This window comes from Oncorhynchus gorbuscha, linkage group LG20, assembly GCF_021184085.1.
Source record: "Oncorhynchus gorbuscha isolate QuinsamMale2020 ecotype Even-year linkage group LG20, OgorEven_v1.0, whole genome shotgun sequence".
Lineage (NCBI taxonomy): Eukaryota > Metazoa > Chordata > Actinopteri > Salmoniformes > Salmonidae > Oncorhynchus > Oncorhynchus gorbuscha.
This window is the reverse complement of record NC_060192.1, coordinates 11,966,534-11,991,554: the sequence shown is the minus strand read 5'-3', so window position 1 is coordinate 11,991,554 and position 25,021 is coordinate 11,966,534. Positions and strand designations below refer to the sequence as shown.

The window sequence follows — 25,021 nt, the reverse complement described above, 5'->3', positions numbered from 1 at the left end:
TGCTCGGAATGTAAAATAACGTTAATAACCAGTTCCCAATGATTTTAAATCATGGTTGTTTCAGAACACTATAGATCACTTTCGTAACCGGTTCCATTTCTGTTCTTCAAAAAATGACATTATTTTTCAGTTTTCGTCTCTGTTCCCTGAACCGAGTCCAACCCCTTATAACTATGCATTAGTCATTTATTTTGCAGAAGGCAAATTAATTATTGTAAATGTAAAAATCAGGAAAGCAAGAAAACAATTCACTAGTAATCATCTTCCCTGTTTCCACAATCAGTCTCTCAATGGTCTCAAAATATGTACTTTCAACTTTCAGAATCAAAAATATACCTGATTTCAACGTCTGGAAAATACGTCTTTTCTACTTTCCTTCAGAATAGAAAATGAGCCTGATTTTAAAGTCCAGAAAATAAGTTTTCAATGTCAAGAAAATACGTATTTCCAACACCTGAAACATACGTATTTTCACCTTTCATTCAGAACCTAAAATTAACATAACGTCAACTTCTGAAAAAGAAAAAGTATTTTAGATGTGTTTCCAATGGAATTTTGTTACTGGGATAGTACATGCTTATGCTATACCAAGATGTGAATGGGTGACTAATCACATAATAAACCAACAAAACAAGATATTGTGCTGTGGGGAAAGAATCATATTTTAAAATATTCCTAAAGAGTCAAGTTTACCCTCAAGGGCCTCTCTCTATGTGGTTGGTTTGACTCTCTGATATAATACCTTCACAGCGTTTGCGTCCCAAATGGGCCCTGGTAAAAAGTAGTGCAATATGGTGCGATTTGGAACACCCACCGCCTGTGTCCTCTCTGTGTCCTTAATGTATATTGCACAATATAGGTACATTACATGTATGTGTATTACAGTGCATGCAACAGTACAAATGTTTAACTGTAATTTTTAAATATGGGATACAATCTCCAGGTTATCTGAATACATGTCCCAATGGCACATACAGTATGACATGTTTAAATCTGGGATACCTTCTCCAGGTCCTCCATGATCAGATCATGCTCCTTCATGTTGCTCCCCGACGACCTCTCGCCTGACGTCCGCCCGACAACTTCCTCCCGGCCCAGCCCCTTCCCGTTCACCAAAGCCAATCCTGACCCTGCCGAGCCGGGCCTGGTGGGCAGATGCAGGTTCTCAGGTAACACTGCGTTGCCTTGGATACGACGCGAGTAGATCATCTGGCGCTCCATGTAGGCGACGCACAGCTGGAACTTAAACGCGGCCTCGAACCCCCGGCGGAAGTTCTCATTGAAGAAGCCGTAGATGATGGGGTTGACGGAGGAGTTGAAGAAGGCCAGCCAGTGGGCCAACGGGTACACGTAGATGTTGATGACACGGTGCTGGCTCGCTGTCAGGCTGGCGTAGTCACTCAGCATCATCAACGTCCAGAGCGGCAGCCACGACAGGATGAAAAGCAATGCCACCATCAGCAGCATCTTGATCACCCTCTTCTTCTTCTTCGACACCGTCTGACGGTGGTTGTCCAGGCCGGGCTTCGTCCCACCGCTGCTGCCACTACTGATTCCACGGCCCGAGGCGGGTACAGCCATCTTGAAGAGTGTGAATCCGATGCGGACGTACATGATGACAATGAGTGACAGTGGGGCTAGGTAGATGTTAGCAAAGAGGACGGTGGTGTAGATCTTCCTCATTTCCTGATTGGGCCAGTTCTCACGACACCAGTAGATTGGGCGTGTGCTGTTGTAGCTGTCCCCCAGTAGAATCAGGACACGCTGCTCCTTGGTCACCTTGGATAAGATTAGATTTTTTTAAACTAGATTAATTTAATTTAAATTGACTTTAATGTCCTCAATGAGGCAATTTGGCCAGTAATTTTGCAGCATACAACACACTATAATACATACAAAGTGACAGTCACACAAAAAATAAATTGCTCTGATGCCTACTCAAACACCTTAAAGACCATGTTGCAAGGTAAATTTGGTTTAAATGTGCCAATAAACTATAATACACACTCCTTGTAGATTGGATTGCAATACTCCCAAAGAAGGTAAAACAATTCCCCACGGACTGCTAGAGAAAAAAAATGTGCGTTCGTAAGCAACGCCCCTCAAGTGCATGACAGAACCTGTAATTTTGCCTGTGACGTTACACCAGGTGAAGGCTCTGGATCTGACTGGGGCAACTCAGCTGGGAAACATGTCTGTAGAGGACAGACAGCTTTGGTGGGGGGGGGACTTTAAGCAATTTTAGAATAAGGCTGCAATGTTACAAAATGTGGAAAAAGTCAAGGGCTCAGAATACTTTCCGAATGCAGTGGATTGAAGTGGATTTGAAGTGGATTGAACTGATTGAAGTGGATTTAACAAGTGACATCAGTAAGGGATCATAGCTTTCACCTGGATTCAGCTGGTCAGTCTGTCATGGAAAGAGCAGGTATTTTTTATGTTTTGTATATTCAGGGTATATATTGGGATGCAAACTCTATATCTGACATTGTACAGGTGTCTTTTTTAAGGCCATAACCATGTGTGTGAGGTGTATGCTTTCATTTCAAAGTAGATTTGTTTAAGACTACCAATAAACACTGTGTGACCCTGATTTAGCCCACTGCAGCAGAAGGTTAATTGCACCCCGGATAGCACGGACCTAGAATTCATTGGGTCAAACTAACAACTAAAATGAACCAGTCACTCAGAAAAACGAATCATGACTCTCAAGTCAGTAAAAAGAGTCAAACTGCACATCTCAACTTCAGTGGTACCGGAAGCAAGGGCTTTACCTGGGAGTACGACAACAGTCTCTGTCACAACCATTCTGTCAAAATGTATTGTATGTAACCACTCAAATTCATGCGAACTGATATGGACGCAAGCACTAACATATTTTCACAGTGCGGACCAACCAAATTGGGTCTTGTTTGGGGTCAGAGCTCATTAGAATAATAGCCAGTGTGTAGAATAATACCAATAGATGCAGTGGATGATATTGCATATTTCTACCTTTGTGTACCTATTTAGGATACATCACCATGAAGAGAATGACATTAATATCCATAATTATGCATTTCAATGTAGTACAGATCAGGGACCCATAATGTAATTCCGTTAACGGGTATAAATCCACTTCAATTACTGTAATTCAATAACTAAAAACGTTTTTTTTTCTAACTCAAGGTGTCATGTCATAGCTGACACCCCATTCTTCCTGCCGATGTATTTGCATCTTAATTCAGAGCAGATAGTTTTTGGAGAAAGTGGACACAAAAAACAGCATGAGCTGTTTATTGTGAAGAAAATTTGCCAGGGCACAAGCACCTGAATGCACTCAAGACTCCTTTCTATGCGCACTAAAATAACAATCTGAATTTTCCTCTGGAATCCTAACACAGCAAGATCGTATTTTATAATTTAACTCGTCATGTTGGCAATTCAACAAGCATTCAAATCATGCCACCTTACCCAGATTGCGATTTATAATGTGTGATGGGGTGGATGCAGGGTTGTGTTCCAAATGAAACATCTACCAGTGTGCTTGCTCTTGTTTCTCAACGGCACCGCTAGAAGAGCTCAAAAAATGACCTTATAGTTGAAGACTCTTCTTTGAGTCATAAAAGTGCATTGATTTCAATGATTAAGAACTGTGCACATTTTGGAGAGATGTGTGGCCACTTGGAGACACCAGTTAGTCATCAAGCTTTTATTATTAGAATCAGCTGTGTAGTACTAGGGCAAAAATACGAGTTTGGAAAATGCTGGACTAACTGGTGTCTCCAAGTGACCACACATCTCTCCAAAATGTGCACAGCTCCATCCTGTGAAATTCCTTCTCAGCATCCAGTGAAACCAGCAGGACAGGGGTCTTTGGTGCGTTTTCTTGAGCTATAATATCAAAAAGACAGTGAATGTTATCAGCAGAGTACCTATCTCTAATAAATCCAGTTTGGTCCACTTTTATTATTTTGGGAAGATTGGTCTTTTGGCGAGCAATTTGGTAATTATTTTGTAGTCGAAATCCAACAAGCTTATGGACCAGAAAGATGAGCAGGATAGAGGGTCCTTGTCTTTTTTGAGCACATAGAGTCTGGGAGTGCTCCGCTTTAAAAAAAAATCATTCAGCATTGGCATGAAAATAGGGCTAAGCTGGGGCAAAAAAAGTTTTGTAGAACTCTGGGAAACAATTGCCTCTAGGACCTCCTCAAGAGGGAAGGGGGAATTGAGATCTTTTTGGTCGGTCTCTGATCGTTTTGGTAGCGAGATTCCCTCTAAGAAGGAATGGAGTTCTGCATACATATGTTTTCTCTCAGAAGGATATAATTTGCAGTAAACATCATGAAAAGTTTCATTTATCTTATTTGGATCATATGTGACCTCATCATCTGCTGTTTGGATGGCCATGACTGATCTTTTTTTAATTGGTATGCAAGAAATCTGCTAGGCCTATTGCTAGGCTTATTGTTATACTCATGGTATTAATTAAAGAAAACTTGTTTTTTATCTCCCAAGTAGTTTTGCTTTTTTAAGTTGACTCCAGGAGGTGCTGTCTGGGGAGTGTTTATCTACTTTTTCATAGAATTCCAGCTCCCTCTCAAGATCTAACCTGTGTGCTTCCATTGCTTTTTTCTTAGAGAAAGCAGATGCAATTATTTTACCAGGCAAGTCAGTTTAAGAACAAATTCTTATTTACAATGATGGTGTACCGGGGAACAGTGGGTTAGCTGTCTCGTTCAGGGATAGAACAACAGGGTACAGGAGTCGATCCAGCAACCTTTCGGTTACTGGCCCAAAGCTCTAACCACTAGGCTACCTGCCGCCACACTAAGAGGTCAGTCAGTTGACCTCTTAGTGTGGCTTTGGCAGCATCCCATATTGTGGCCGGAGATACAGGAGTCTTTGTTGTCTTGTGTGGAGTTGTCTATCCATGTAGTAACCAATGTATGGAATGATTTGTTTGATAACATGGAGGTGTTGAATTTCCAGCTCAGTACGTTTTTACAGAGGTCAAAGCGGAGGCGGACAAAGGTGTGATCTGAAAGTGCTATGGGTCCGATTGTACAAGTGGCAGAATTTACGAAAATCTTTGGGATAAAAATGTAATCTATCCGAGAGTAGGAGTTATGGACTTTGGAGTAGTATGTATCGATGAGCTATTTGTCTCTCCAGATATCTATCAGTCCCATGTCTTTAGTAAGAGAGTTCAACATCTTTGCCGATCTAGGGTTTGTGGTGGGGACTTGAGATTTAAGGGTTAAGTTAAGGGTACAATTAAAATCTCCAGCCAGCACTCCAAAGGAAACACAATGCTTGTTGAACAGGGTTATCTTTTTTGACATGAAAGCAGGAGTATGTTTTAAATGCATATACACTACTCAAAAAAATAAAGGGAACACTAAAATAACACATCCTAGATCTGAATGAATGAAATATTCTTCTTAAGTACTTTTTTCTTTACATAGTTGAATGTGCTGACAACAAAATCACACGAAAATGATCAATGGAAATCAAATGTGTCAACCCATGGAGGTCTGGAGTTGGAGTCACACACAAAATTAAAGTGGAAACCCACACTACAGGCTGATCCAACTTTGATGTAATGTCCTTAAAACAAGTCAAAATGAGGCTCAGTAGTATGTGTGGCATCCACGTGCCTGTATGACCTCCCTACAACACCTGGGCATGTTCCTGATGAGGTGGCAGATGGTCTCCTGAGGGATCTCCTCCCAGACCTGGACTAAAGCATCCGCCAACTCCTGGACAGTCTGTGGTGCAGGGAGCGAGACATGATGTCCCAGATGTGCTCAATTGGATTCAGGTCTGGGGAACGGGCGGGCCAGTCCATAGCATCAATGCCTTCCTCTTGCAGGAACTGCTGACACACTCCAGCTACATGAGGTCTAGCATTGTCTTGCATTAGGAGGAACCCAGGGCCAACAGCACCAGCATATGGTCTCACAAGGGGTCTGAGGAGCTCATCTCGGTACCTAATGGCAGTCAGGCTACCTCTGGCGAGCACATGGAGGGCTGTGCGGCCCCCCAAAGAAATGCCATCCCACACCATGACTGACCCACCGCCAAACCGGTCATGCTGGAGGATATTGCAGGCAGCAGAACGTTCTTCATGGCGTCTCCAGACTCTGTCACATCTGTCACGTGCTCAGTGTGAACCTGCTTTCATCTATGAAGAGCACAGGGCGCCAGTGGCAAATTTGCCAATCTTGATGTTCTCTGGACGTCGTGCCCTCATACCACCCTCATGGAATCTGTTTTTGACCGTTTGAGCAGACACATGCACATTTGTGGCCTGCTGGAGGTCATTTTGCAGGGCTCTGGCAGTGCTCCTCCTGCTCCTCCTTGCACAAAGGCGGAGGTAGCGGTCCTGCTGCTGGGTTGTTGCCCTTCTACGGCCTCCTCCACGTCTCCTGATGTACTGGCCTGTCTCCTGGTAGCGCCTCCATGCTCTGGACACTACGCTGACAGACACAGCTCGCACAGTCTTGCCACAGCTCGCATTGAAGTGCCATCCTGGATGAGCTGCACTACCTGAGCCACTTGTGTGGGTTGTAAGACTCCGTCTCATGCTACCACTAGAGTGAAAGCACCACCAGCATTCAAAAGTGACCAAAACATCAGCCAGGAAGCATAGGAACTGAGAAGTGGTCTGTGGTAACCACCTGCAGAACCACTCCTTTATTGGGGGTGTCTTGCTAATTGCCTATAATTTCCACCTGTTGTCTATTCCATTTGCACAACAGCATGTGAAATTTATTGTCATCAGTGTTGCTTCCTAAGTGGACAGTTTGATTTCACAGAAGTGTGATTGACTTGGAGTTACATTGTGTTGTTTAAGTGTTCCCTTTATTTTTTGAGCAGTGTATATTTATGATAGTAATTATCTGCCCATACAGTAACCCAGTTATCAGAAATAATCACCCCTCTGGATCACATATGTTTTTGTCAATTATGAATCGAACATGCTTATGGATAAGTATGGCTGTGCCTCTACTGTTAGATTTGAAAGATAAGAAATATACCTGTCCCACCCAAGATCTGCGGAGTTTAGCATGTTCTGCATCATAATTTTGTATTCACCAAGATGGCATAGCAGTCAGACGTCCTTTGTCCTCGTCTTGTCGTGTCCCATATACATATATATATTTACAACATTCTTCGCATACCTTTTTATATATATTTTTTTTCTTTTCCATAAACTCATCTTCAAAACACTCTCCTGCAACCCGCATCACCAATTTATATATACCGCAAGCTCTGGACATTTATACCTGGGTCTTGCAGCTAGCTAGCTGCTATCCGTGTGACTATCGGCTTACGTCGACCCCGGAGCAAACATCAATTATTCCAGAGCTAGCCAGCTGAAGAGTCCATCAACCACACCTTGGCTACAATTACCTATCCGGACCCTTTTTACTGCCAAAGAGGAGCCCCACCGGGCCTTCACAACTGGACTACAGACATTATCTGCCCGAGGGAGTTATCCAGCTGGCTCCTCCGTCGCGACGTTACCTGAATGCCCATCTGCGGCCCACTAATCGTTAGCTGTCTTAATCGGCTGCTCACACAAATTATCAATGAACCTACCAAGTACCTCCCCAAAGCCGTAAACATGGGCACCCTCCAACTTGCCCTCTAAATACACGTCTGCTGTCTTCAAACAAGATCTCAGCGATCACTGCCTCATTGCCTGCATCCGTAATGGGTCAGGAGTCAAACGACCTCCACTCCTCACTGTCAAATGCTGCCTGAAACACTTCAGCGAGCAGGCCTTTCTAATCGACCTGGCCGGGTTATCCTGGAAGGATATTGATCTCATCCCGTCAGTAGAGGATGCCTGTTTTTGTTTTTTAAATGCCTTCCTAACCATCTTAAATAAGTATGCCCCATTCAAGAAATGTAGAACCAGGAACAGATATAGCCCTTGGTTCTCCCCAGACCTGGCTGCCCTTAACCAACACAAAAACATCCTATGGCGTTCTGCATTAGCATCGAACAGCCCCCATGATATGCAGCTTTTTAGGGAAACTAGAAATCAATATACACAGGCGGTTGGAGCGAGTGGTCGCATCTGCACGTCGCTCCAACGGGTAGTATAACTTTTTCATTATATTTCATTATATCACAACGGTTTGATTTGTCTTATCCTAGCAATTTCCTCTCAGCTAGCTACATAGCCGTCTTTGTATCAAAGATAATTGCGTAATTATCGTATTTCGCCGTCCTAACGTAGTCTACTGTATCATTCAGCTAACGTCCACTGATTAGCTGCACTGGGAAAACTATTACACTCAACTGAACGACTTGATTAGTTTAGTGTTAGCTAGCTACATAGCTGTCTTTGCTGTCTTCGTATCATCGTATCCAAGATAATTGTGTTGTTTAGGTTTAGTGTGTAGTCTTAGAGTGATTATCTTAATTTACCGAGGTTAGCTAGCCCGTCCTTAACGTAGGTGACTCTGCTAGCTAGCCAACAGCTAGCCAACGCTAGCCAACGTCTTCTGTATAGCATTCACAGGTTGTATCACATTTTCACTTCATTTCATTACAGTACAAACGTCCACTGATTAGCTGCACTGGGAAAACTATTACACTCTGAACAACTGAGTCCACTTGATCTCCTTTGCATTAGTTTAGTGTCTAGCTAGCTGGCCGCGGCCACCCTACTCTGGTGGTAGCTGTCTTTGCTGTCTTCAACAAGGCAGAGTTATCATGCCTCCCTCCGTATGGCACCGGAAAAGATAATTGTGTTGTTTAGGTTTAGCGGGGTGTGTAGTCTTAGAATTCCATGCTGTCACAGTGATTATCTTAATTTACCGATGCCTTGGCTCCTTTTAGCTAGCCAGCTTTGATTTGTCTTTTGACCTCACCCTCTCACCTTCCTACTAACGACCTCATCTTTACTAGGTGACTCTGCTCCAAGTCTCCGACCACTGCCTTGTAGCCAACAGCTAGCTACTCTCTCCTCTTCCATCCAACGCTCAAACCTTCTCCCACCTATCTATTCTGCTCAACGTTGACTTCTGTATAGAACTCAACTACCCGGTCGCATTCACAGGTTGTATCACATTTTCACTTCATTTCATTACAGTACAACGGTTTGATTTGTTTGATCGTAGCTAGCTACTTAGCTAGCTACATAGCAGTCTTTGTATCAAAGATAATTGTGTAGTCTAGAGCGATTTTCTAGGTTCGCTAGCCTACACTCAATAAGCATTCCTACTGCCAGCTTAGCAGTACTGTATCATTTTAATCATTTTAGTCAATAAGATTCTTGCTCGTAGACCTCTGAACATTCGAGACGTGTAGTCCACTTGTCATTCCAATCTCCTTTGCATTAGCTGCCTCTTCTGTAGCCTGTCAACTATGTGTCTGTTTATCCCTGTTCTCTCCCTCTGCACAGACCATACAAACGCTCCTCACCGCTTTCCACCCTACTCTGGTGGTCCCAGCGCGCACGACCCACGTGGAGTTCCAGGTCTCCGGTAGCCTCTGAACTGCCAATCTGCGGTCAACAAGGCAGAGTTCATCTCAGCCTATGCCTCCCTCTGCCTCACTGACGGAAACATGGATCACCACAGACAACACTGCTACCCTACACCGTCTGGTCAGCGGGGTGGTCCAAGTCATTCTCTTTCTCCTCTTACCCATCTGTCTATCCCTCCAGTTACTCAACCCTTTCCAAGCTTAACATCCTTATCATTTATCGCCCTCCAGGATCCTCCAGGCCGATGCCTTCCCTAAGCTCCTTTCCTGAGGACGGACTCACCTTCCTTTAACCTCCCCTGCGGTCTACCTTTGACTCTTTCCTCTCTGCCTCCATTTTCCTCCTCTGTCTCTCTGCCTCATCACCTAGATGCTGTTCTTCCACTAACCTCATTGCAACTCCCTCCTCCAAGTCTCCGTCTCATCCAACACCTCCCACACCATTTTGAAAAGATGGTCGACGACATCCGATCCTCGTTTCTAAGTCAAACTCCACCGCTTCTGCTCACACTTCCCTATCATCTGCTCTTCCCTCCGCTCAAACCTTCTCCCAGATCTTGATTTGGCCTCAACAACCCTCTCCTGACCTCTGCATCCCTCCTCTCTTTCTCCGGAGACCTTCTCCCCTACCTCATCATCAACCATCCCTGAGTTCACTTGGCTCTGTCACTCGATCCCTCCGATGTCAACAATTACAGACCAGTATCCCTTCTTTCTTTTCTCTCCAAAACTCTTGAATTGCCAGCTCTCCCGCTATCTCTCTCTGAATGACCTTCTTGATCCAAATCACAGGTTTCAAGACTAGTCATCTAGGAGACTCTCTCCCTTTCCGGAGGCCCTCCGCACTGCTAAAGCTAACTCGCCTCCTCTGCTCTCATCCTTCTAGATCTATCGGCTGGATACTGTGAACCATCAGATCCTCCTCTCCACCCTCTCCGAGTTGGGCATCTGTCTGGCAGATTGCGTCCACCTGACAGGTGCTCCTACCAGGTGGCGTGAATCTGTCTCCTCACCACGCACTCACCACTGGTGTCCCCCAGGGCTCTGTTCTTGGCCCTCTCCTATTCTCGCTATACACCAAGTCACTTGGCTCTGTCATAACCTCACATGGTCTCTCTTATCATTGCTATGCAGACGACACACAATTAATCTTCTCCTTTCCCCCTTCTGATGACCAGGTGGCGAAGCATCTCTGCATGTCTGGCAGACATATCAGTGTGGATCGGATCACCACTCCCGGGCTGAACCTCGGCAAGACGGAGCTGCTCTTCCTCCCGGGAAGGACTGCCCGTTCCATGATCTCGCCATCACGGTTGACAACTCCATTGTGTCCTCCTCCCAGAGCGCCAAGAACCTTGGCGTGATCCTGGACAACACCCTGTCGTTCTCAACTAACATCAAGGCGGTGGCCCGTTCCTGTAGGTTCATGCTCTACAACATCCACAGAGTACGACCCTGCCTCACACAGGAAGCGGCGCAGGTCCTAATCCAGGCACTTGTCATCTCCCGTCTGGATTACTGCAACTCCCGCTGTTGGCTGGGCTCCCTGCCTGTGCCATTAAACCCCTTCAACTCATCCAGAACGCCGCAGCCCGTCTGGTGTTCAACCTTCCCAAGTTCTCTCACGTCACCCCGCTCCTCCGTTCTCTCCACTGGCTTCCAGTTGAAGCTCGCATCCGCTACAAGACCATGGTGCTTGCCTACGGAGCTGTGAGGGGAACGGCACCTCAGTACCTCCAGGCTCTGATCAGGCCCTACACCCAAACAAGGGCACTGCGTTCATCCACCTCTGGCCTGCTCGCCTCCCTACCACTGAGGAAGTACAGCTCCCGCTCAGCCCAGTCAAAACTGTTCGCTGCCCTGGCCCCCCCAATGGTGGAACAAACTCCCTCACGACGCCAGGACAGCGGAGTCAATCACCACCTTCCGGAGACACCTGAAACCCCACCTCTTTAAGGAATACCTAGGATAGGTTAAGTAATCCCTCTCACCCCACCCCCCCTAAGTTTTAGATGCACTATTGTTAAGTGACTGTCCCACTGGATGTCATAAGGTGAATGCACCAATTTGTAAGTCGCTCTGGATAAGAACGTCTGCTAAATGACTTAAATGTAAATGTAAATGTAAAAGCAAAGGCTAGCTTTTTCAAGCAGAAATTTGCTTCCTGCACCACTAACTCAAAAAAGTTTTCGGACACTGTAAAGTCCATGGAGAATAAGAACACCTCCTCCCAGCTGCACACTGTACTGAAGATAGGAAACAGTCACCACTGATAAATTCACTATATTGAGAACTTCAATAAGCATTTTTCTACAGTTGGCCATGCTTTCCACCTAGCTACCCCTACCCCGGTCAACAGCACTGCACCCCCCCACAGAAACTCTCCCAAGCCTTCCCCATTTCTCCTTCTCCCATATCCACTCAGCTGATGTTCTGAAAGAGCTGCAAAATCTGGAACCCCTACAAATCAGCCGGGCTAGACAATCTGGACCCTTTCTTTCTAAAAATGATCTGCCGAAATTGTTGCCAGCCGTATTACTAGCCTGTTCAACCTCTCTTTCGTATCGTCTGAGATTCCCAAAGATTGGAAAGCAGCTGCGGTCATCCCCCTCTTCAAAGGGGGGGGGACACTCTTGACCCAAACTGCTACATACCTATATCTAAGGTCTTCGAAAGCCAAGTCAACAAACAGATTACTGACCATTTCGAATCTCACCATACCCTCTCTGCTATGCAATCTGGTTTCAGAGCTGGTCATGGGTGCACCTCAGCCACGCTCAAAGTCCTAAACGATATCTTAACCACCATCGATAAGAAACATAACAGCACAGCCGTATTCATTGATCTGGCCAAGGCTTTCGACTGTCAATCACCACATCCTCATCGGCAGACTCGACAGCCTTGGTTTCTCAAATGATTGCCTCGCCTGGTCTACTTCTCTGATAGAGTTCAGTGTGTCAAATTGGAGGGTCTGTTGTCCGGACCTCTGGCAGTCTCTATGGGGGTGCCACAGGGTTCAATTCTTGGACCGACTCTCTTCTCTGTATACATCAATGATGTCGCTCTTGCTGCTGGTGAGTCTCTGATCCACCTCTACGCAGATGACACCATTCTGTATACTTCTGGCCCTTCTTTGGAAACTGTGTTAACTACCCTCCAGGCAAGCTTCAATGCCATTACAACTCTCCTTCCGTGGCCTCCAATTGCTCTTAAATACAAGTAAAACTAAATGCATGCTCTTCAACCGATCGCTGCCTGCACCTGCCCGCCTGTCCAACATCACTATTCTGGACGGCTCTGACTTAGAAGACGTGGACAACTACAAATACCTAGGTGTCTGGCTAGACTGTAAACTCTCCTTCCAGACCCACATCAAATATCTCCAATCCAAAGTTAAATCTAGAATTGGCTTCCTATTTTGCAACAAAGCATCCTTCACTCATGCTGCCAAACATACCATTGTAAAACTGACCATCCTACCAATCCTTGACTTCGGCGATGTCATTTAGCCTCCAATACCTTACTTAACAAATTGGATGTAGTCTATCACAGTGCCATCCGTTTTGTCACCAAAGCCCCATATACTATCCACCATTGCGACCTGTACACTCTCGTTGGCTGGCCCTCGCTTCATACTCGTGGCCAAACCCACTTGCTCCATGTCATCTACAAGACCCTGCTAGTTAACCTCTTGCTCCTACCTGACACGCAGGCATCCCATCTAGACATCTGGAAATGCAAATGGCTACGCTAAATGCTAATAGTACTAGTTAAAACTCAAACGTTCATTAAAATACACATGCAGGGTATTGAATTAAAGCTACACTCGTTGTGAATCTAGGCAACAAGTCAGATTTTTTAAATGCTTTTCGGCGAAATCATGAGAAGCTATTATCTGATAGCATGTAACACCCCAAAAGACCCGCAGGGGACGTAAACAAAATAATTAGCATAGTCGTCGCTACACAAACCGCACAAATAAAATATAAAACATTCATTACCTTTGACCATCTTCTTTGTTGGCACTCCTAGATGTCCCATAATCACTATTGGCTCTTTTTTCCGATTAAATCGGTCCATATATAGCCTAGATATCGATCTATGAAGACTGTGTGATAAACGAAAAAAAATTGCGTCTTATAAAGTAAAGTAATTTTTTTAAATGAAAAAAGTTGACGATAAACTTTCACAAAACACTTCGAAATACTTTTGTAATGCAACTTTAGGTATTAGTACACGTTAATAAGCGACCAAATTGATCACGAGGCGATGTATATTCTTTAGCTGTCCGTCTGGAAATAATGTCCGGGTAAATCTCAACCAAAATATCCGGTCGGGGACCTGAACAAATGGCTTGTCTCTTCTTCGTTTGACCAAGACACAAAGCCTAGGCAAATGACAAGACCGTTGACATCGTGTGGAAGCTGTAGGTATTGCAACCTCAGCCCCATTTATTGTGGTTCGCCTTTATCAATGGGTTGAAGTGGCGGATGGATATATATTTCCATTTTCAGTGATCAGATTTTCCTGCGCTTTTCAATGAAACGCACGTTCTGTTATAGTCACAGCCGTGATTTAACCAGTTTTATAAACGTCTGAGTGTTTTCTATCCACACATACTAATCATATGCATATACTATATTCCTGGCATGAGCAGCAGGGCACTGAAATGTTGCGCGATTTTTAACAGAATGTTCGAAAAGGTAGGGGGTAGGAGTAACAGGTTAAAGTCCCCCCTTATCTCAGCTCGCTGGTCACCACCTGTAGCACACACTACAGCAGGTACAGTGCCTTGCGAAAGTATTCGGCCCCCTTGAACTTTGCGACCTTTTGCCACATTTCAGGCTTCAAACATAGATATAAAACTGTATTTTTTTGTGAAGAATCAACAAGTGGGACACAATCATGAAGTGGAACGACATTTACTGGATATTTCAAACCTTTTTAACAAATCAAAAACTGAAAAATTGGGCTTGCAAAATTATTCAGCCCCTTTACTTTCAGTGCAGCAAACTCTCTCCAGAAGTTCAGTGAGGATCTCTGAATGATCCAATGTTGACCTAAATGACTAATGATGATAAATACAATCCACCTGTGTGTAATCAAGTCTCCGTAGAAATGCACCTGCACTGTGATAGTCTCAGAGGTCCGTTAAAAGCGCAGAGAGCATCATGAAGAACAAGGAACACACCAGGCAGGTCCGAGATACTGTTGTGAAGAAGTTTAAAGCCGGATTTGGATAAAAAAGATTTCCCAAGCTTTAAACATCCCAAGGAGCACTGTGCAAGCAATAATATTGAAATGGAAGGAGTATCAGACCACTGCAAATCTACCAAGACCTGGCCGTCCCTCTAAACTTTCAGTTCATACAAGGAGAAAACTGATCAGAGATGCAGCCAAGAGGCCCATGATCACTCTGGATGAGAGATCTACAGCTGAGATCTACAGCTGAGGTGGGAGACTCTGTCCATACGACAACAATCAGTCGTATATTGCACAAATCTGGCCTTTATGGAAGAGTGGAAAGAAGAAAGCCATTTCTTAAAGATATCCATAAAAAGTGTTGTTTAAAGTTTGCCACAAGCCACCTGGGAGACCAAACATGTGGAAGCAGGTGCTTTGGTCAGATGAAACCAAAATTGAACTTTTTGGAAAAAATGCAAAACGTTATGTTTGGCGTAAAAGCAACACAACTCATCACCCTGAACACATCATCCCCACTGTCAAACATGGTGGTGGCAGCATCATGGTTTGGGCCTGCTTTTCTTCAGCAGGGACAGGGAAGATGGTTAAAATTGATGGGAAGATGGATGGAGCCAAATACAGGACCATTCTGGAAGAAAACCTGATGGAGTCTGCAAAAGACCTGAGACTGGGACGGAGATTTGTCTTCCAACAAGACAATGATCCAAAACATAAAGCAAAATCTACAATGGAATGGTTCAAAAATAAACATATCCAGGTGTTAGAATGGCCAAGTCAAAGTCCAGACCTGAATCCAATCGAGAATCTGTGGAAAGAACTGAAAACTGCTGTTCACAAATGCACCCCATCCAACCTCACTGAGCTCGAGCTGTTTTGCAAGGAGGAATGGGGAAAAATGTCAGTCTCTCGATGTGCAAAACTGATAGAGACATACCCCAAGCGACTTACAGCTGTAATCACAGCAAAAAGTGGCGCTACAAAGTATTAACTTAAGGGGGCTGAATAATTTTGCACGGCCAATTTTTCAGTTTTTGATTTGTTAAAAAAGTTTGAAATATCCAATAAATGTCGTTCCACTTCATGATTGTGTCCCACTTGTTGTTGATTCTTCACAAAAAAATACAATTTTATATCTTTATGTTTGAAGCCTGAAATGTGGCAAAAGGTCGCAAAGTTCAAGGGGGCCGAATACTTTCGCAAGGCACTGTATATCTCTCTGGTCACCCCCAAAACCAATTCTTTCTTTGGCTGCCTCTCCTTCCAGTTCTCTGCTGCCAATGACTGGAACAAACTACAAAAATCTCTGAAACTGGAAACACTTATCTCCCTCACTAGCTTTAAGCACCAGCTGTCAGAGCAGCTCACAGATTACTGCACCTGTACATAGCCCATCTATAATTTAGCCCAAAAAACTACCTCTTTCCCTACTGTATTTATTTTATTGATTTGTTTATTTTGCTCCTTTGCACCCCATTAATTTTATTTCTACTTTGCACATTTCTTCCAATGCAAATCTACCATTCCAGTGTTTTACCTGCTATATTTTATTTACTTTGCCACCGTGGCCTTTTTTTGCCCTTACTTCCCTTATCTCACCTCATTCTCTCACATCGTATATAGACTTGTTTCTACTGTATTATTGACTATATATGTTTGTTTTACTCCATGTGTAACTCTGTGTTGTTGTATGTGTCGAACTGCTTTGCTTTATCTTGGCCAGGTTGCAATTGTAAATGAGAACTTGTTCTCAACTTGCCTACCTGGTTAAATAAAGGTGAAATAAATAAATAAATAAAAATCACAGAGGTGCATCTCTTGTAATAGCGCAATGTCTACTTTTTCCTTTTTGTGAGCACAGATTCTTTTTCAATTTTATTGCATGACATAGGCCATGGCAGTTCCATATCAGTAATTTAAGGTACTAGTCAACGTCATTGAACAGTAATCAAACTATAGCTACATACTTAGGCATAAAATGTACACACTGAGCCTCTCGTTAGCCTGACAATTACGACATATCTACAGACCTATCAGTGGTAAAGGCCTATGTGAAAATTATAAATTACACATAAAAAGTAGGTTATAGGCCTAAAATAAATTGACAGTATCTGATCACTTTGTCTGCCAAGAAGCCTACAGAATATGTTCTACAGACAATATAACAGGCTGTAAATTGTAAATTTTCTCACTTGACATAAAAAAGTAGGCTAAAACGTTAGTAGGCCTGGGTTAGGCTATAGGGCATATCCCTCTCTCAGCTAAACTAAAATGTATAAAAAATAGACGGCTATAATGACATTTAGGGTGGCGGGTGGGTCATTGGATGGTGGCTATATGTTGTCTTACCTCCATTAGTAATAACAGTAATCACGTTCATCCACCTCTGGCCTGCTCGCCTCCCTACCACTGAGGAAGTACAGTTTCCGCTCAGCCCAGTCAAAACTGTTCGCTGCTCTGGCCCCCCAATGGTGGAACAAACTCCCTCACGACGCCAGGACAGCGGAGTCAATCACCACCTTCCGGAGACACCTGAAACCCCACCTCTTTAAGGAATACCTAGGATAGGATAAAGTAATCCTTATACCCCCCCCCCTTAAAAGATTTAGATGCACTATTGTAAAGTGGCTGTTCCACTGGATGTCATAAGGTGAATGCACCAATTTGTAAGTCGCTCTGGATAAGAGCGTCTGCTAAATGACTTAAATGTAAATGTAAATGTTTCAGTTATTGGTCTATTTCTCAGTGGCCAGGATTGTCCTTCAAAAAACGTTTTTCCTCTTTGGGAGTTTTGAAGTGTTGCATGGTCCCACCGTGAATAATCCTGAGCTCGTTTGGGTATTTGAATCCCCTCAAGATGCCTCGGTCAATGAAGTGTTTCTTCACCTCGTCAAACTCTCTACGCTTTCGTCGTATTCCAACTGACTGATTCTGGTGTAAGGTGAGTTTGGCATTACCCACTGTAATGGTGTTGATTTTTGCCGCCCGTAGGACTCATTCCTTGTCGGTGAATCTCGGGAAACTTACTGTGATTGGGCGCGGTGTCATGTTTTGTCATAGATTGTCATGTCTTGTCCCTGTGCTTTCTCTTCTATTTGTTTCCCCCTGCTGGTCTTATTAGGTTCTTTCCCTCTCTCTATCTCTCTCCCTCTCTCTCTCTCTCTCTCTCTATCGTTCCGTTCCTGCTCCCAGCTGTTCCTCATTCTCCTAACTACCTCGTTTACTCTTTCACACCTGTCCCCTATTTTGCCCTCTGATTAGAGTCCCTATTTCTCCCTCTGTTTCCGCTTCTGTCCTTGTCGGATCCTTGTTTGCTGTACTGTGTTCTTGTTCCGTCCTGTCGTGTTTTTGCCTTCATCAGATGCTGCGTGTGAGCAGGTGTCTCTGTCAGCTACGGCCTGCGCCTACCCGAAGCGACCTGCAGTCTGTGGCCGCTTCTCCTGTCCTTCCCCTCTACAGACTAGAGGATTTCTGTTATGGATTCGGGATTTGTCGTTTTCTGTTGTGGACTTGAATAAACTCTGTTTCTGTTAAGTCGCTTTTGGGTCCTCACTTCACCTGCATAACAGAAGGATCCGACCACGAATGGACCCAGCGACTACGGATCCTCGCAACTCAGCCGTCGAGATCCAGGGAGCGATGCTCGGCAGACACGAGCAGGAAGTGTCTGCTGCTCATCATGCCGTTGAGACCCTGGCCGCTCAGGTCTCCGATCTCTCAAGACAGTTTCACAATCTCCGTCTCAAGCCACCAGCTACTTCCTGAGTCTCCGGAACCAAGAATTAATAACCCACCGTGTTACTCTGGGCAGCCCACTGAATGCCGCTCCTTTCTCACCCAGTGTGATATTGTGTTCTCTCTCCAGCCCAACACATACTCTAGGGATAGAGTTCGTATCGCCTACGTTATATCTCTCCTTACTGGACGGGCTCGTGAGTGGGGCACGGTTATCTGGGAGGCAAGGGCTGAGTGTACTAACGAGTATCAGAACTTTAAAGAGGAGATGATACGGGTTTTTGATCGTTCAGTTTTTGGGAAGGAGGCTTCCAGGGCCCTGGCTTCCCTATGTCAAGGTGATCGATCCATAACGGATTACTCTATAGAGTTTCGCACTCTTGCTGCCTCCAGTGACTGGAACGAGCCGGCGTTGCTCGCTCGTTTTCTGGAGGGACTCCACGCTGAGGTTAAGGATGAGATTCTCTCCCGGGAGGTTCCTTCCAGCGTGGATTCTTTGATTGAACTCGCCATCCGCATAGAACGACGGGTAGATCTTCGTCACCGAGCTCGTGGAAGAGAGCTCGCGTTAACAGTGTTTCCCCTCTCCGCATCACAACCATCTCTTCCCACTGGCTCAGGTGTTGAGTCCATGCAGCTGGGAGGTATTCGCATCTCGACTAAGGAGAGGGAACGGAGAATCACCAACCGCCTCTGTCTCTATTGCGGTTCTGCTGGACATTTTGTCTTTTCATGTCCAGTAAAAGGCCAGAGCTCATCAGTAAGCGGAGGGCTACTGGTGAGCGCTACTACTCAGGTCTCTCCATCAAGATCCTGTACTACCTTGGCGGTCCATCTACGCTGGACCGGTTCGGCAGCTTCCTGCAGTGCCTTGATAGACTCTGGGGCTGAGGGCTGTTTTATGGACGAAGCATGGGCTCGGAAACATGACATTCCTCTCAGACAGTTAGGGGAGTCCACGCCCATGTTCGACTTGGATGGTAGTCCCCTCCCCAGTATAATATGTGAAACACTACCTTTAACCCTCACAGTATCTGGTAACCACAGTGAGACCATTTCTTTTTTGATTTTTCGTTCACCTTTTACACCTGTTGTTTTGGGTCATCCCTGGCTAGTGTGTCATAATCCTTCTATTAATTGGTCTAGTAATTCTATCCTATCCTGGAACGTTTCTTGTCATGTGAAATGTTTAATGTCTGCTATCCCTCCTGTTTCTTCTGTCCCCTCTTCTCAGGAGGAACCTGGTGATTTGACAGGAGTGCCGGAGGAATATCATGATCTGCGCACGGTCTTCAGTCGGTCCAGAGCCACCTCCCTTCCTCCTCACCGGTCGTATGATTGTTGTATTGATCTCCTTCCGGGGACCACTCCCCCCCGGGGTAGACTATACTCTCTGTCGGCTCCCGAACGTAAGGCTCTCGAAGATTATCTGTCTGTTTCTCTCGACACCGGTACCGTTGTGCCTTCTTCCTCTCCCGCCGGAGAGGGTTTTTTTTTTGTTAAGAAGAAGGACGGTACTCTGCGCCCCTGCGTGGATTATCGAGGGCTGAATGACATAACGGTTAAGAATCGTTATCCGCTTCCCCTTATGTCGTCAGCCTTCGAGATTCTGCAGGGAGCCAGGTTCTTTACTAAGTTGGACCTTCGTAACGCTTACCATCTTGTGCGCATCAGGGAGGGGGACGAGTGGAAAACGGCGTTTAACACTCCGTTAGGGCATTTTGAATACCGGGTTCTGCCGTTCGGTCTCGCTAATGCTCCAGCTGTCTTTCAGGCATTAGTGAATGATGTACTGAGAGACATGCTGAACATCTTTGTTTTCGTTTACCTTGACGATATCCTGATTTTTTCACCGTCACTCGAGATTCATGTTCAGCACGTTCGACGTGTACTCCAGCACCTTTTAGAGAATTGTCTCTATGTGAAGGTTGAGAAGTGCGCCTTTCATGTCTCCTCTGTCACATTTCTCGGTTCTGTTATTTCCGCTGAAGGCATTCAGATGGATCCCGCTAAGGTCCATGCTGTCAGCGATTGGCCCGTCCCTAAGTCACGTGTCGAGTTGCAGCGCTTTCTCGGTTTCGCGAATTTCTATCAGCGTTTCATTCGTAATTTCGGTCAAGTGGCAGCCCCTCTCACAGCCCTTACTTCTGTCAAGACGTGCTTTAAGTGGTCCGGTTCCGCCCAGGGAGCTTTTGATCTCCTCAAGAAGCGTTTTACATCCGCTCCTATCCTTGTTACTCCTGACGTCACTAAACAATTCATTGTCGAGGTTGACGCTTCAGAGGTGGGCGTGGGAGCCATTCTGTCCCAGCGCTCCCATTCTGACGATAAGGTCCATCCTTGCGCGTATTTTTCTCATCGCCTGTCGCCGTCGGAACGCAACTATGATGTGGGTAACCGCGAACTGCTCGCCATCCGCTTAGCCCTAGGCGAATGGCGACAGTGGTTGGAGGGGGCGACCGTTCCTTTTGTCGTTTGGACTGACCATAAGAACCTTGAGTACATCCGTTCTGCCAAACGACTCAATGCGCGTCAAACTCGTTGGGCGTTGTTTTTCGCTCGTTTCGAGTTCGTGATTTCTTATCGCCCGGGTACTAAGAACACCAAGCCTGATGCTTTATCCTGTCTCTTCAGTTCTTCTGTAGCTTCTACCGACCCCGAGGGGATTCTCCCTGAAGGGCGTGTTGTCGGGTTGACTGTCTGGGGAATTGAGAGACAGGTAAAGCAAGCACTCACTCACACTCCGTCGCCGCGCGCTTGTCCTAGTAACCTTCTTTTCGTTCCTGTCTCTACTCGTCTGGCTGTTCTTCAGTGGGCTCACTCTGCCAAGTTAGCTGGCCACCCCGGCGTTCGGGGTACGCTTGCTTCTATTCGCCAGCGGTTTTGGTGGCCTACTCAGGAGCGTGACACGCGCCGTTTCGTGGCTGCTTGTTCGGACTGCGCGCAGACTAAGTCAGGTAACTCTCCTCCTGCCGGTCGTCTCAGACCGCTTCCCATTCCTTCTCGACCATGGTCTCACATCGCCTTAGACTATATTACGCAGTCTTTCTTTTCGAAAACCCTGCGTCTTGGGCAGAACAGCTCCCCTGGGCAGAATACGCTCACAACTCGCTTCCTTCGTCTGCTACCGGGCTATCTCCTTTTCAGAGTAGTCTTGGGTACCAGCCTCCTCTGTTCTCGTCCCAGCTCGCCGAGTCCAGCGTTCCCTCCGCTCAGGCTTTTGTCCAACGTTGTGAGCGCACCTGGAGGAGGGTCAGGTCTGCACTTTGCCGTTATAGGGCGCAGACTGTGAGAGCCGCCAATAGACGTAGGATTAAGAGTCCTAGGTAGTGTCGCGGTCAGAGAGTGTGGCTTTCCACTCGTAACCTTCCCCTTACGACAGCTTCTCGCAAGTTGACTCCGCGGTTCATTGGTCCGTTCCGTATTTCTCAGGTCGTTAATCCTGTCGCAGTGCGACTTCTTCTTCCGCGACATCTTCGTCGCGTCCACCCAGTCTTCCATGTCTCCTGTGTCAAGCCTTTTCTTCGCGCCCCCGTTCGTCTTCCCCCCCCCCCCCCGTCCTTCGAGGGCGCACCTATTTACAGGGTACGGAAGATCTTGGACATGCGTTCTCCGGGACGTGGTCACCAGTACTTAGTGGATTGGGAGGGGTACGGTCCTGAGGAGAGGAGTTGGGTTCCATCTCGGGACGTGCTGGACCGTTCGTTGATCGATGATTTCCTCCGTTGCCGCCAGGGTTCCTCCTCGAGTGCGCCAGGACGCGCTCGGTGAGTGGGGGGGGGTACTGTCATGTTTTGTCATAGATTGTCATGTCTTGTCCCTGTGCTTTCTCTTCTATTCGTTTCCCCCTGCTGGTCTTATTAGGTTCTTTCCCTCTCTCTATCTCTCTCCCTCTCTCTCTCTCTCTCTATCGTTCCGTTCCTGCTCCCAGCTGTTCCTCATTCTCCTAACTACCTCGTTTACTCTTTCACACCTGTCCCCTATTTTGCCCTCTGATTAGAGTCCCTATTTCTCCCTCTGTTTCCGCTTCTGTCCTTGTCGGATCCTTGTTTGCTGTACTGTGTTCTTGTTCCGTCCTGTCGTGTTTTTGCCTTCATCAGATGCTGCGTGTGAGCAGGTGTCTCTGTCAGCTACGGCCTGCGCCTACCTGAAGCGACCTGCAGTCTGTGGCCGCTTCTCCTGTCCTTCCCCTCTACAGACTAGAGGATTTCTGTTATGGATTCGGGATTTGTCGTTTTCTGTTGTGGACTTGAATAAACTCTGTTTCTGTTAAGTCGCTTTTGGGTCCTCACTTCACCTGCATAACACGCGGTGGTTGTCTGGCTATTGGTGGAGTTCTGAGGGTTCTGTGAGCTCTCTCGAGTTCTATGGGCCTGTCAGTGGACAGGTGAAACCACTCGAGACTTTGTCTTGCAGGTAGCGGATCAGTGGCATGTTTCGGCCAGGTTTAATAGAACAGTTAGTCCTTCGCCCCCTTATTTCCAGGTCCTCTGTTTTCTCTTCTCGATGCTCTATTTTCTTTTTAGCAGATGCTATTGTTTTCATGGCATCGGTCAGCGAGTTTTCCATGGATATGATTGGCTCGTCTGCCTCATCCGGACCCCCCATGTTGTTGTTGATATCAGGCAAGGCATTTTCCAGTGTTGTCACCTTGCCCCCTATCGCACTGAGCTGAGAGTTAATGCCATCTACTGTAGTTTGATGTTGAGTTCTGTACATTGGGTTCTCAGCTCAGAAGAATGTCTTAGAGGATGAGGTTGACTGTTATTGGGCCTTGGGGACCTTCAATGCTGCAGAAATATTTTGTTACAATTCTCCCGAACTGTGCCTCGGCACAAACCTGTGTCGGAGCTCCACGGAGAATTACTTTCACCTCATGTCTTGGTTTTTGACATGCAATGTCAACTTTGGGACCTTATATATAGACAGGTGTGCGCCTTTCCAAATCATGTCTAATCAATTGAATTTACCACAGGTGGACTCCAATCACGAAACATCTCAAGGATGATCAATGGAAACAGGATTTGTGCTTTTTGTGACTCCTCTCTTTGGCTGGAAAATGACTGTTTTTTTTCTGTGGTGACCTAACATAATCGTTTGTGGAGCTTTCGCTGTAAAGCATTTTTGAAAATCAGACACTGTGGCTGGATTAACGGGAATTGTATCTTTAAAATGGTGCCTAAAACTTGTATGTTTGAGAAATTTGATTTATGAGATTTCTGTTGATTTGTATTTGGTGCCCTGAAATTTAATTGGCTGTTGGCGAGGGGTTACGCTAGAGGAACCCCGTTCCCAGACAGGTTAAGCTCGAGACACTGGGTCTCGACCCTGCCCTGTGCAACTGGATCCTGGAATTCCTGTCGGGCAACCCCCAGGTGGTGAGGGAAGGTAACAACACCTACATCCCGCTGATGCTTAACACTTGGGCCCCACAAGGGTACATTCTCAGCCCTCTCCTGTACTCCCTGTTCACCCATGACTGCGTGGCTATGCACGCCTCCAACTCAATCATCAAGTTTGCAGATGACACAACAGTGGTAGGCTTGATTACCAACAACGACGAGACGGCCTACAGGGAGGAGGTGAGGGCCCTCGGAGTGTGTTGTCAGGAAAATAACCTCACACTCAATGTCAAATAAACAAAAGGAGATGATCATGGACTTCAGGAAACAGCAGAGGGAGCAGCCCCCTATCCACATCGACAGGACAGTAGTGGAGACATCTGTATGGACATTTGTCTATTTTTTACACATCACGGACAAACTGAAATGGTCCACCCACACAGACAGCGTGGTGAAGAAGGTGCAGCAGCGCGTCTTCAACCTCAGGAGGCTGAAGAAATTTGGCTTGTCACCAAGATAACTCAAACTTTTACAGATGCACAATCGAGAGCATCCTGTTGGGCTGTATCACCGCCTTGTACGGCAACTGCTCTGCCCACAACCGTAAGGCTCTCCAGAGGGTAGTGAGGTCTGCACAACGCATCACCAGGGGCAAACTACCTGCCCTCCAGGACACCTACACCACCCGATGTCACAGGAATGCCAAAAAGATCAAAGACAACAACCACCCGAGCCACAGCCTGTTCACCCCGCTATCATGCAGAAGGCGAGGTCAGTACAGAAATTGTTAGATTAGAGTACTTGTTAGATATTACTGCATGGTCGGAACTAGAAGCACAAGCATTTCACTATGCTCGCATTAACATCTGCTAACCATGTGTTTGTGACAAATCAAATTTGATATCAAGACAAATATAAAGGGAGGGAGACAGCGGAGAAGAGAGATGAATGTGATTGAAAGAACCAGAATTTTCATCTGGATATTTTCTGTTTTTATTTGTCAGCTTTAGGCCTATGTATTTTACATACTTGATGATGGAAGTTATAGGCCTACTGCTGCATTGGCCTATAGTCAATGGATCACAGTGTATCAATGTGTTCATATGGCATAGGCTAGTGCTCTTGTCATAGTTGAATTTTTACTTTTATAATTTTATTTTAGATTTTTATGATTAACCACGTGACATTGATTTTGAGAAACAAAAACGTTATTCCATGAAAATGTACATATACAAAGATTCATAACTGGCATGCAA

General features: G+C 45.7%; 1 protein-coding gene across 1 annotated transcript in view; it reads right to left on the bottom strand.

Moving 5' to 3' along the window:
• Positions 1 to 987: 987 nt before the first annotated feature.
• The window catches only part of LOC124007392 (neuropeptide FF receptor 2-like), a 45,396-nt gene continuing 21,362 nt past the window's right edge, over positions 988 to 25,021 (bottom strand). The window contains exon 5 of the mRNA XM_046317903.1: positions 988 to 1,779. Within this exon, the coding sequence (XP_046173859.1) occupies positions 988 to 1,779 (792 nt within the window). The remainder of the gene's footprint in view (positions 1,780 to 25,021) is intronic.